This window comes from Lycium ferocissimum, chromosome 1 (assembly GCF_029784015.1).
Source record: "Lycium ferocissimum isolate CSIRO_LF1 chromosome 1, AGI_CSIRO_Lferr_CH_V1, whole genome shotgun sequence".
Classification (NCBI taxonomy): Eukaryota; Viridiplantae; Streptophyta; class Magnoliopsida; order Solanales; family Solanaceae; genus Lycium; species Lycium ferocissimum.
In genome coordinates this window covers 66,334,087-66,347,966 of record NC_081342.1, presented here as the reverse complement: position 1 = coordinate 66,347,966, position 13,880 = coordinate 66,334,087, and the positions used below count along the sequence as shown (strand labels likewise).

General features: G+C 35.2%; 1 protein-coding gene across 1 annotated transcript; it reads left to right on the top strand.

Annotated features, from left to right (window-relative positions):
* Nucleotides 1-10,801: 10,801 nt before the first annotated feature.
* On the top strand, nt 10,802-12,268 carry LOC132030781 (aspartic proteinase CDR1-like). Its single transcript, XM_059420525.1, has one exon. It carries the CDS (start codon nt 10,802-10,804, stop codon nt 12,158-12,160), a length of 1,359 nt encoding a protein of 452 aa, XP_059276508.1. The 3' UTR covers nt 12,161-12,268.
* Nucleotides 12,269-13,880: the final 1,612 nt, after the last annotated feature.

Here is a 13,880-nt window from a genome sequence, read left to right as displayed (position 1 = left end):
GTATCAGCTCATTGGTGAGCCCCATCTCATTCGGGGTCTTAGTCAGTTATCTTTATTTTACTAGTCATGCATTTAAAGGTATGTTGGGGGCCTTGTCCCAGTAAGTACATTTTCCAGTTAAGATTCATGATTAGAGGTTTCATAAACTAATCAGTTTAGTTATGTTAGACATGCAAGGTGTTTAGCCATCTTTGGCTCAACTCATGTTATTTCCGCATTTATGATTTAAATAAGTATTTCATTAAATTATTATGACATCTCATGTTTTATAAAAGCTCATCACTTTCATGCTATATTTCCGCCCATGTATGCCTCATGATGATTCAGCAAGCCATATGGTTCGCTCGGTCACATGCAGTATGGCACCGAGTGTCGTGTTTCGCCCAGGCCATGGTTCGGGGCGTGACAAAGCTTGGTATCAGAGCCCTAGGTTCAAGTGTCTTAGGGAGTCTATGAAACCGTGTCCAGGGGGTCACTTTTATATGTGTGGCGCCCACACATATATACAATTGACCACCAAGACATTTAAGATTGTCTCAGTTCTTTCAACTCTAGATCGTGCATAAAGCTATATTCTCAGAAATCACTCAGAGTCGTGTGTTTTTTCCCGTTCTACTGAATACGCCTCATCTCAATGGATGAGGAGATGTAAATCTAATCATTATCAATGTGTTACTTTCAAATGGAGTCATCAGGAATTATTCTAACTCATGCCATGAAGCTTAGAGTAGTAAGTTCTTTTTCCATCGAATTCTGAACATATCGAATGCGTAAGCGGCGAGACGGAAATTCGAGGCTCAAGACTTGCTAAATAGTGCATGGTGTGTTTATCAGGTGATAGTACCATTTGAATGGCAAGTTTCGATATGGTAGTACATGTAGGTTATATACCCTATAGAATAAGTTTATTTGGACTCTTTGACCATAGAGCTATAATATAAGGATGATGGTTCAGATTTAAGATCCCACGAGGTAACATGTTATGAAGTTAATCGTAGCAGGCATAAACTTCCACGGTAGTTTTGAGCAGGAAATAGCCTAAGAGCCAACCACCTGTAATACTAGAAAGTCTCAACTTTTTCAAGGATATATATATATATTTTTGCCATATGATCTATACACATGACTAGGAAGGGACTGATGCGATAAGAAAACCACGAGCAGACGATATTGAATTTTTTTAGGGTTAGTTTTAAATTATTTAAGCTTATTCAGATCAGACCTAGAGAGTATGACGTTAGTAAGTTACTTCAAGAAGCGATATTACTATGAGATAAAAATATGACAATTCCCTCTTAGGTTATGTGATTAAGTATTTATCCCTGATGTGTATAGTATGATATAATTTTGAAGTGTATAGGGAGTTCGGGGTTAGTTGTTCCAATTTCTTGTTTGAGACAGATGAAATTTCCCTAAGTGTGATCCATGTCTATAGTTCAGAAGGATAGTATACAACCCCAGAATAGAGTTAGATAAAGAGGAAAAGTTAGAAATAACCTTACGCTTCACTTTAGTACTCATAGAAGAATTAGAGAATATAATACTAACAAGTGGTTAACAGAAGCATAGTAAGTAAGTTTGAATAGATACAGTGAATTAAAAATTTTCAGCAGAGTTAGTAGAAGTACGATTTGAGTTACTTAGTCAAATTAGCACTACTAAGTGGGTAACTGTCTGAATACACCGAAGACGTGTTAGAACCCAAAGGGTTTAAGTTAAATTTGAGGTATAGAAATTGGTGAAAGAAGAAAACCATCTAAGCGGTAAGAGAGCAAGCTATAGAAGAAGAGCCTTTAAGAGTTATCAGAAAAGAGTTTTCCTCAAGACGACAAAGCTAGTATGCCGATTATGTACATTAGAAACCCGTTCATTTAAGTAATCCAATTTTCCCAGTAAGTAAGACTTGCTTGAAGTAACCCGAAGAAATGAGTCGTCAGTATGTTAGAGGGGGAGATCGTATGATAAGGTGCCGATATAGATTATGTGTTTCGTAAGTTAATAGGTGTTAAGGAGATTATGTCATAGGATCACAGTTTCATATAGACAAGATAAGGTGCGTAGAATGTGATTTTTGTCATCTTTATTGAGATCAAGTACTAGGTAATTATGTTATGAGATAAAGTTCTAGATCGAATAGCGGCTTTTAAGGGTATAACAGTTCCAATTCCAGAGTAATTCATGTACTATGTGGTACTAATTCCCAGACGTACTCTACTCATGCCTTTCATACCCATATCATGCCCATGTTAGAGCTTTACACTCCACGTTTAAGATACAAGAATTAAGAATTCATACGATAGTAAGCTATGTAAGGGAATGTCCTTTGATGTTTCACACATCAGGTACGCTCATGTCTAAAGATAAAAACCACATTCAGGTCTCACGTATCTATCATGCTTTTATACTTATGTCCATTTTCTAGCATCTAAGTGCTTTTCAAATCTAATGATGATCTTGACCCCTATGATTATGTTATCCATGTTACCACATACTCGTGCCCCTATCTATTTCGCTATGCATCCCACTTATAGCGGTATCGTAACAATGATTTTGTTAGATAATAATGAAGGTGAACCAAGATGGATGTCCTACCCATGATTCTTCCTACCCATGATTCTATGTAATTCGTGCTTATGCTTCTTTGGCTAATGTTTTAAACCATCTCGTAACTTGGCACAAAGGATGCCCTTTTCTTTTCCAAAGTACCTATGCCATTTTTATGTTCAAAGTGACTTTCTACCCATGTCTCGTGGAACGAATTATTCATGCCTACAATCCATTCTTTCATGAGTCTTATTTATAACAAGGGCGTTTACTCACGGTGATAAGAGTAAGCTATGTTGAACCATATCCTATCATTTCAGTATATCTAAGTTCTAAAGGTATTACTTTATCCATGCCTTACGTCTCTGAGCACCCAAGAGTGAGCCTACAATTGTACTCCATGAAAATCACACTTATGCCTTATTATTAGCTCAATACTCATGAAATCAGGTCCAGACGCCACGATATGAATCTATGATGTACTCATGTAAATGTCAGGTTGCTCATGGTCCCATGCCCTATGTCATGCTATTCACGTTTCATGCCATATGAATCACGTTCCCATGTATGCATGTTCCACGTTACGTCCTCCATGTACAATGCACCATGTTATGTATGTTCTTTAAAGCAAAGTATCTCATGTGAATAGTATCAATAATTCCTTTTCTCTCAGTCCTCTATAATTCGCTTACGATAATGAGCAAGATGAGCTAAGGTATTCATAATCATGATTAATCGAACAACAAGATAATCGAAGTAAGGTGCATTCTATATTCAAATAGATATTATTTCGTATACCATGGTACTTATCTCCGGAGTATTCTACTCAGATTCGACGTATTCATGTCATGCCCATGCTAGAGATTTATGAATACCTATGTTAGGATCATATTCTTGTTATACGACTCAAGTCTGTCGCATTCACATCGAGTTGCGCTTACATTCAAAGCCTAAGTCATACTCTTATCTCATATTACCATGGTGACATACGAATGTCTATGATTAAGTCTCTAAGTATCCAAATCCTACCCGCGCTTAGTATTCAACCCTCATGTTGTAACAATCATGGTTTCGACATTCAGATCCCATGTTACGATATCCATGTTTACACGTATTCGTATCTCATGGCAGTTTAGCACTCATGTATTCATGTCATCCAGTTTTCATGTATTTGTGTCCCACGTCATGAGTCTCACGCCCAGGTAATCATGTTATGTTCGTGCCTATTTCCAGTACTCATGTCATTTATGCGTACGGATTTTCTTCCAAACCCCATGTATAGTAATCATGTAATCATTCAGCCAATATCTGTGTGTTCAAGCTAGCTCAATATTTATGTTAGCTACATTCAAGATTCAGTAATCACGTTATGTCACATCATGCGTATTAAGATACGTGTGAGTTGCGTGTTGGTACTTTAGTTAGGCGGCCGTTTGAGAAATGTCGTGAGGGTCGAATTATGAAGGAAGTCTACCATAAATTTTGTAGATTCCGAGTTAGTAGCGATTCTTAACCACTAGTCATAAATTGAGGACAAATTTTTCATGATTCTCATTCATGTAGGTGCTACTCAGTTTCATGTTCCCCATGTACATGTCTCCATGTAATCACGTATTCAGTTCTCATGATCCATGACCATATTCCCATGTAACCATGTCAAGCTCTTATGTTTTATGTCATGTTTCTTTCATGTTCATATATTCAAGCAATGTCCAGCCATATTCTTAACCATGACCCATCATTCGAGGACGAATGGTCCCAAGAGGGAGATATTGTAACACCCCGTACCTTTAACCTAAGCTTTGACCATGATCCTAGACTTAGAAAATCAGATACGAGGATTTACGCCCATGAACAGTGACTGCATTTCAATATACGGCCAGTATTTCAAGTCGAAAACTGGTACCAAAGATTTCTGAGCATTCTGGAATTTGGCATTTGGAGGTTACATTGTTAAATACGGATCGTATTTTGAAATACGGCCCGTATTTCAAAAGGTATTTGGTATTTGGGAAAACTTCCTTGATTAAAGTTGTAGAGATTTGAAATAGCTTTCTAACGGTATATTATGGGGGTCAAACGGACATCTGTGCAAAGAGTTATGACCATTTTACTGAAGAGTCGTAGTGCAGTCCACACAGAATACGGACCGTATTTCAAAATATGGCCCGTCTTTCAAAATACGGCCAGTATTTTGGTGGGCGTAAAAATCAATTTTTTCAGAACAGTATATATTCGTCCATATCAGTCCAAATCATTATTTTTCATTCTTTCAAGCTCTAGAACGACCTCTTACCCTCTCCCATCATCAAGAACACCAAGGTACGTCTACTCTAATTATTCCAAGTCAATTCTAATACATATCCTTGTAATCTAAACAAGAAATCATCATTCCTTACCTAGGGTTTTCAAGAAAACCCATCTCAAAGTTCAAGAATTCAAGATTTTGAAAATCTTCTTCAAAGCTCAAGTCTTTAATTCAAGTTTTGGAGCGATTAAGGTATGTGAAGTTACTATCTACGAGTGGGAACATCATTGTTCTTCCCCACGCCTCTTAATCCATAAAGTATGAATCTTTACGAAACCTAAGGTTTCTATACCATGCTCATAACAACCCTAGGTCCATGTCCATGATTATATTATGTATGAATTGCTATTATTCTATCATTGTGTTCTTAATAACTCCATATGATTATTGAGAATTAGTCCGTAATCCATGAAAACTCATATATCTCATTCCATGGGTTCTTACATGCAAGTTATGATATGCTATGATATTTTTCAATAAAATACTATGTTTTACAAGTTCATGCAAGCAAGTTATAATTCATGATATCCACGTACAAGCAAGTTATGATTCATGAAACCATGGGCAGCAAGTGCCACTTATTTTTATATGATCATGTTTTTGGGAGTTGCATTAATTACCGAGAAGGCTTCAAACAGCCTGAAACTACGTAGCCACCGTAGGATGAGGATCGCTCCACCCATGCTTAGGACGATCTCTCATAATGACTGGATCCTTTCATAATATTATTAAATCTCATGTCTCTGGCACGGTATGAGTGTTCTGCTGGTAGGATGCAAGTACCAGACCATGTTGTCGGTAATATTTACTGCTCTCCCTAGTCACGATACTTTACACATGTTATATATGTATATGTACTCATATTCATAATCATGTTTCAGTTCAGTCACTATTATGTTATTTCCATGTCCCATGTTATTTCACTCAGTTGCCGTACATACCAGTACATTCAATGTGTTGAAGTCCCCTTTTATTGCCTGGGAACCTGCATTTCACGATGCAGGTACGGATTTACATGACGCCACATCTTTTCAGTAGGATTTGCTCGTATCAACTCATTGGTGAGCCCCATCTCATTCGGGGTTTTAGTCAGTTATCTTTATTTTACTAGTCATGCATTTAAAGGTATGTTGGGGGGCCTTGTCCCAGCAAGTACGTTTTCCACCAAGATTCACGATTAGAGGTTTCATAGACTAGTCGGTTTAGTTATGTTAGACATGCAAGGTGTTTAGCCATCTTTGGCTCAACTCATGTTATTTCTGCATTTATGATTTAAACAAGTATTTCATTAAATTATTATGACATCTCATGTTTTATAAAAGCTCATCATGTTCATGCTATATTTTCGCTCATGTATGCCTCATGATGATTCAGCAAGCCATGTGGTTCGCTCGGTCACATGCAGTATGGCACCGAGTGTCGTGTTTCCTGGGCCATGGTTCGGGACGTGACAACTAATCCCCTTCACCATTCCATTGTTAAGGCCCAGCAACACACAGAGGTCAGGGAAGAAAGTAACAACACATTTTAAATCTTTGGTCAGCTTGGAGACAGATAGGAAGTTATGTTTGAATCCTGGAACACAAAGGACATTGTCTATAGTGTCGCTATTGTTCAATTTGCATTTTCCAACATAAGAAATCTCTAAAGCATGTCCATCAGGTAGGTAAACTCTTCTGATATTACCTTTGGTAATTTTTTTAATCCCATCTAGTAACTCTTCACTACAAACCATATGATTTGTTGCTCCAGAATCTATTATCCACTGCTTAAATGCTTCACTATTAGTAGCTAAAAAAATTTGAGTCATACCTGTTCCATTTTTGTCATAATCCTGTAGAACTTCCTTGTATATCATTTTGAGAATTTGATCATATTGTTCTGGAGTGAACATTATTCCTGCTCCTTTCACTGGACCATGATGCTGTTGTGTGACTGGTTTCTCCATTATTTGTGTCACATCATTCTCCACTTGCTTGTGTTTGAAATCATCTTGATCCATGTGTGCACCAGCTTGTTGTTGATGATAAGGTGTCTCTTCTTTGCAGCCTGAATTGCCAAGAGTTTGCGACAAACTTCTCTAGTATAACCTCTCCAATGGCAGAAATCAAAGTACAGATGACTATTTTTCCTTTGTAATAATTTCTCTCAAAGTTTTAGTTGTTTCTCTCAAAGTTGTAGTTGTTCTTCCCATTTGGTCCTCTTCTATTATTGCGATGGAAACTCCATCTGTACTCGGTTGGGCAGTTCTATTCAAACCTCTCTAACTTTCTTCAGAGATTATCATATAATAAGCCTTATTCAGGTTTGGAACTGGCATCATTAACATGATCTGACTTCTCTGATTTGAATAAGTTTCATTTAGTCCTGTTAAGAACTTAAACAATCTCTGCTTCTCAAATGTTCTGCATAACTCTTAGATTCAGGACAAGGACAGCTTGGACAAGGCATGAGTGAGTCAAATTCTAAACACATTTCCTTCAATTTAGTGAAGTAAGTAGACACTGAATTTGTTCCCTGTGGTAAAGTTGCAATTTCCCTATAAAGGTGAAACACTTCTAGAACAATTCTCCTTATCAAGCCTCTCTTTTAGGTTTTCCCGCACTTTGCTAGCATTCGAGGCATATGCAACACAACTAACAAATTCTTTGAAACTGAAACCATAATCCATGAAAGGACTATGGCATTTACTTTTTCCTAGAGTTCATGCAAAGATGAGTCAAATTTGTCCTTAGTATGTCTACTATCAACAAATCCCATTTTACTCTTTCCTACTAAAGCAATTCTCATCGACCTACTCCATAATGCATAGTTCTCAGTTCTAGTCAATTGAAACGAAACTAAGGTGCTTCCTGATGTGTCACATAATTGCAGGTATAATGGATGATGAAGATCGATTGTTGTGCTTGAGTTAGTTCCATTTATGACCTGAGCATCGCTGCTTTCTTCTCTATTCGCCATTGAAGCATTTTGAAGAACTGTACGTGATGATTTTGAACTCTAAAAAATTGAATTACGAAACCCTAGAAATTGAAATTTGGAATTTTAGAAACCTGTATCAATAAATTGCAATCTATGATGAATCATTGCTCAATCAATAGCCCTACGAACTCTCCCGCTCTGATACCATGATAGAATTGCTATAGCCAACCTTCATTAATGGTGATTAAACTTTGAAGGAAGCAAATGTAAATAGAGAGAGAGATGTAGGTGAAGAACTGAATTTCATATATGAGAAATTGTATTACAATCGTATGAAGTAAGCCTACTTATACTAAGCTAACAACTATCATTTAAATATCTAATTTCCTCAACTAACTTTGACTTCTAACTACCTAACTAACTCTGTCCACATATTTACTAATTGTTATTTAATCCTCTAATTCTCAATAGCTACCTTCCATATCTTTTAGGAATTGTAGATTATAATCTTAATGTACTAGAGTTCAGGTTTCTGCCTCCCTCTTTCAAGTATATTTTGCATCGAATGAATGAGCAAGACAAGGGCCAAGACAGGTCCTTAACATCAAGGTGATATAGTTTATTACTGAGCAAATTGCTGCTACTTACGTTTGAATTCTCATCCTTATGCACGTTGCATAACCAAGAGACATAGCATAACCAACATAAAGTTACATAATAACCACCACAAAAAAAAAAAAAAGAACAAGGAGTTAGCGAAAGATAAATTTTATACCTAAACAACAAAATTAGTCGTTAATTCTATTTAGCGACTGATTATCAAATTTTTTTGTTAGTTACAAGCAATTTAGCAAAGGATTAATGATGAAATTCGTTGCTAATTTCAATTTTTTTAATAGTGAAGGTAGGGTTGGTAAAATTTGCCCATTAAAACATGTCTCACCCATTCCAGCCCATCTAAAAACTTTGACTGATATGTAGCCCAAATTGACCAATTAGTAAAAGAACATTTTCTTATTTGACTGCCTCTGCTCGTGCACTCGTTTACGCCATGACCTTTAATCAACAATAAGAGGGGAGAGCTTGAGCCAAAATCAATTATTTCTACTTACTTAGTAAAAAATTTAACACATGATGGGTTCGAATGAGTTGTTTTTTTTTAACACATAAAATAAGTTGAACTCTACACCGCCCATCTATCTGATTCGCTTTGTGGATCTCGAAATTGGATTGATAATTTTCTTACAAATTCATCATTGACGATTCATAACTTAATTATATTTAGCACAAAAAATTTATACAAGTCAAAAAGCGCAATACAACATCTCTAATTAGTCATACCTATTGAAATCATATTAATACAACTTACACATGGCTCATCTTAATGGCATATGACTGGTATAAGGAATGAAATTGATGGGATCATAAAAGTTTATCCACACGATGTTTACACCAAATCAATAAAATACAAGATATGTGCTTTACCTACACATATTTTTACATAATCATAGTTAAATAATATGTATTTTTAGTTTAAACTAAAAATCCAACTATTTGATTTAATGTAAATATCGAATGCTGGGAATTATTTACCAAAAAGCAGTAATATGGTGATACTCCAAAATAAAATTTATGGATGTTTTAGGAATTTTACTCCAAAACAAAAGTTGAATGTTTTAAAGTCAAAACTTTAATCGCTTAATGCTTCCTTATAATCTACTTATTTTAAGTATTTTTATGGTAATGATTGACTTTTTACAGCTTGTAGATAGTTAGAATTATATGAAATTGTACCCAAAAGATTTGATTTTAGCAATCAGCATGTTGCAAATGAAAGTTTCATATTTACTAATTTATTCTTCACGGAATTAATCAGATCTTAACTGGGGATTATATTTTCCTAATTTGTTAAATAAATTATCAAAATCCATAGTCGTATTCTCTAATTAGTGTGAAAGGTATCTACCTTAAAATTTTGGGTGATACTGAATTAAATGTTTATATTGAACATCTATCAATAAGGTAAAAAATCAATTAAATTTTGACATTCTTTTAAAAATTGGCTCAGGATCAATATATAAACTGGGTTGATATGATTGTTTTTCCAAATTTAGAATTATTACTAACAATTATAGAAAATTGATCATCTACTATTTTATAGGATCAAGATTAAGGGTATGCTTTCTTTCTATCAAATTGTATTTCTGATGAGGTCTTGGTCTAGTCTCTCTCCACATTTTTCGCTTGTTCTTTTTTATTTTATCAATAAAAATCAACACATCTCTTGGTGATGTTAATTAAAAGGAAAAGATAACTCTTTTTTTGTATCAACTGATTAGACGCAGTGACGGAGCCAGAATTTTCACTAAGGGGGTTTAAAATATGAGGTTTACATACACGAAGAAACTAAAGGGGGTTCATGCATCTATTATATATATACATAAAAAATAATTTTAACTATGTGTAAATAGTGTAATTATATGCCGAAGGGGTTCGGATGAAATCCTAGGCCCTTCTTTGCTCCGTCCCTGATCAGAAGCCAATTATGTATTAAAGTAATCATATTGTACACCAGCCAGTATAATAGTAGTATCTTTTTTCACATTGGAAGTAGCTTAACCGATTGTCATGTTGTATTTTTTTTTTTTTTTTAGAGAAAAGATAAATCGTATAAATTCCTAGAAATCAATGCTTACCATTACACACGGTATTAATGGAAAATATGGTAAAAGGAAAAGATTTTATTAAATGAATATTTTTGATATAGTCTCTTAATTACATTCGTGTCTTGTATGGAAAGTGCAAACTCTTCATGCATTCAACTTTCAAAAATAAAATGATTCACTTCCTACTCTGCATTTGGTATCTTCTTAAGTATTTTTCCAAATTAATATATATTCCCCCAAATCCCTTATTTCCTTCGATTTTCCATATTGGCACATGCATTCCCACTCTCTTAATTTTACCTATAAAATGATACTAATCACAAGCTAATTTTCTTCATCAACACTCATAAACCCTATAGTCATGAAGATGAATACTAAAGTTAGCAGTCTTTTTCCTACATTAGTCTTTTTAGCTTTCTTTCATCTTTCTTTTGTTTCTTGTAGAAAAATAATAAGCAATGTTGGTGAAGATGGCTTCACTCTTGATTTTATCCACCGCGATTCTTCTCGTTCACCTTTCTACAACCCATCAAACACTCAATCAAACCGCCTTCGAAATGCCTTCCATCGATCAGTTTCACGTGCTTCTTTTTTCAGTAAAAATTCCCTTGCTACTACCAACACAATCCAATCGGATATTTATCCAATCCCGGGAGAATACCTCATGAAACTCTCCATTGGAACTCCACCAGTGGAAATTCTAGCCATAGCCGACACTGGCAGTGACTTAACATGGACGCAATGCAAGCCTTGCATTAATTGTTTCAAACAAACAGCGCCTCTTTTTGATTCCAGAAAAAGCTCTACTTATAAAACCGTAGGTTGTGACACTAAAGAATGTGCATCAACTGGTTATTCTTGTGTGAGAGGAAATGTTTGTGAATATCAAATGAATTATGGTGATGCATCACACACTGTTGGTGATCTTGCTTTTGAAAAATTCACTTTTCCTTCTACTTCTGGCAAAAATGTATCAATTCCTCACGTTGCCTTTGGTTGCGGTCATGACAATGGTGGAACATTTATGAAGTATACTTCTGGCATTATTGGCTTAGGGGGTGGCGAAGTTTCAATTATCAACCAATTGAAGAAACAAATCAATGGGAAATTCTCTTATTGTTTGATCCCATTGCAATCATCAAATTCCAATTTCACAAGTCACATCAACTTTGGGAGTAGTGCCATCGTGTCTGGCAATAAAGTAGTTTCAACTCCTTTGATAAAAAAGGAATCATCCACGTTCTACTATCTAAATTTGGAAGGTGTGAGTGTCGGCAATAAGACATTGGAATTCAAATCTTCTAAAATTGGTTCTTCCTCTATTGGTGTTGGTGGTGATGAAGGTAACATTATAATCGATTCTGGTACGACGTTAACGCTGTTGCCTAACGATTTTTACTTGAATTTGGAATCGATGTTGGTTGATTCAATCCGTGCTACTAAGAAGGACGATCCATCAGGGACTTTTGGTCTATGTTACGAGTCTGAGAATGGTACTATCGATGCTCCAACTATTGTTGCACATTTTACAAATGCGGATTTAGAGTTGGCGCCTTCGAGTACCTTTGCGGAAGTGGAGGAAGGTTTGGTTTGTTTGACAATAGTGCCAGCACAGGAAATTGCTATTTTTGGAAACTTGGCACAAGGGAATTTCCTAATTGGATATGATCTTGCGGCTAAGAAAGTGTCCTTTAAGCCTACAGATTGCACTAAGTACTGAGGATTAACTAGATAAATTTCTGGATCAAATGGGGTTGAAAGTTATGTAATGAATTTGGCTTTAGCTAACTAGTGTTATTTTTTTCCTTCTTCGTTGTTAGTCTTTTGCTTTAATGTTATTAGCAGTTATTCAAATACTGTTGATCAATTCTTGATGAGTACTTATCTTTAATTCAATCTGATGCTTAACAAATATTAAATATTATGTGCTTTCCTTGTTTATTTTTCTGAAAACTGACCAGCTTCTTTAACATTGCACCAAGATGGAGACTTTATCACTGAATGCTATTTTTGTTCAATTATTATACAGATAATCATATTTTCAAATTACTTTTCTATATCAAAAGTGACAACATAGAATAATTGATTTCTAATCTCGATCTTGGAATTTCATTAAGCAATATATATTTCAACTATATGCGTTAAAAATTTAGGCACATTCTCATACTTGTCTTCCAAAAACCATTGGGTTCAATCTGAGTTACTCAAATTCAGATCGACGTGTGTGCATTGTTATGGACAAATTTCTACTTGGAAAAATTGAATACATGTATCGTCATATTAAAAAAAAAAAAAAAAAAATTGATGCAAAATTATAGTTTACTTCATTTATGCTTTCACGAATACACAATCAATTTCAGCTTAATTGTGATCATATTGTTTCCACACGCATAATAAATCGATAGGGTGATAGCCTGATAGTGGGTTACTTTGGCGTATGCCTCTGGAAGCTTGAAAAAAATTAGTAGGTTTACCATTTACAAATAGCGAGGAAAAAGAAGTAGAGATAAACACAAAATGATTAGTTGGATGAGTATTCTAGGAAAATTGAGGCGTTGAAGTGAATAGTAGATAAAGGATCATTCAAGGGGGTCACGGGTTTTTTTAAATCTATTTTGAGAATCATTACTCCCTGCTTTCGTTTAGATTTTCATAGTGATGTAAAGCTTCTTGTGCTATGACAGCGTTATCAATAGCCCTGCATCCTAGAAAGCTACATTGAGTGGGGCTGATAAGTTTAGGTAGCAGAGGGTGGATACGATTAACTACAATCTTGTTAATGGTCTTATATATGGTGTTAGAAAGGCTTATAGGCATGTGTTGAGTAAAATTCTAGGGTTCTTAACCTTAGGAATTAAGGAGATATGGGTAGTATTTATGTCTTCGGGAATTTTAGAATTAGTAAAAGCATCAAACTTGCATTACTGTAGTGTTTTTTAAAGAAAATAGGGTGTAAGCCATCCGATACAGGAGCTTTTAGAGGCTTGAACGACATAATGATGTTGTAAACCTCAGTATTTATCAGTGGCTTGATAATGGTAAGTTGATCTTCTAAGGTGAGACAGTTAGGAAATGCTATAGGAGTTTGTGTTGGACAAGATATAAGTTAAGTGGAGTAGAGTTCGTCAAGGTGGGTAATAATAATATTTCAAATATTGTCCAGAAAAAAACCCAGTTCCTACTCGGTCATGAAGGCTTAGGATACGGTTACAACGATGACGGTGAATGGTGGATAAGTGAAATTTTTTGTGTTGGCGTCTCCATCCGTTAGCCATTGAACGCATGATTTGAGTTTCCAAATTCTTCTTCATGTTTTAGAATTAAACTAAAATCATTTATTAGAAGGTTTTTTTTAGATTACATATAATGAAAAATATTTTTATGATTGGGGTCCATGTTTTGGAGGCCAAGTAAACGTGCCAGAAGTACTTATTTTTACA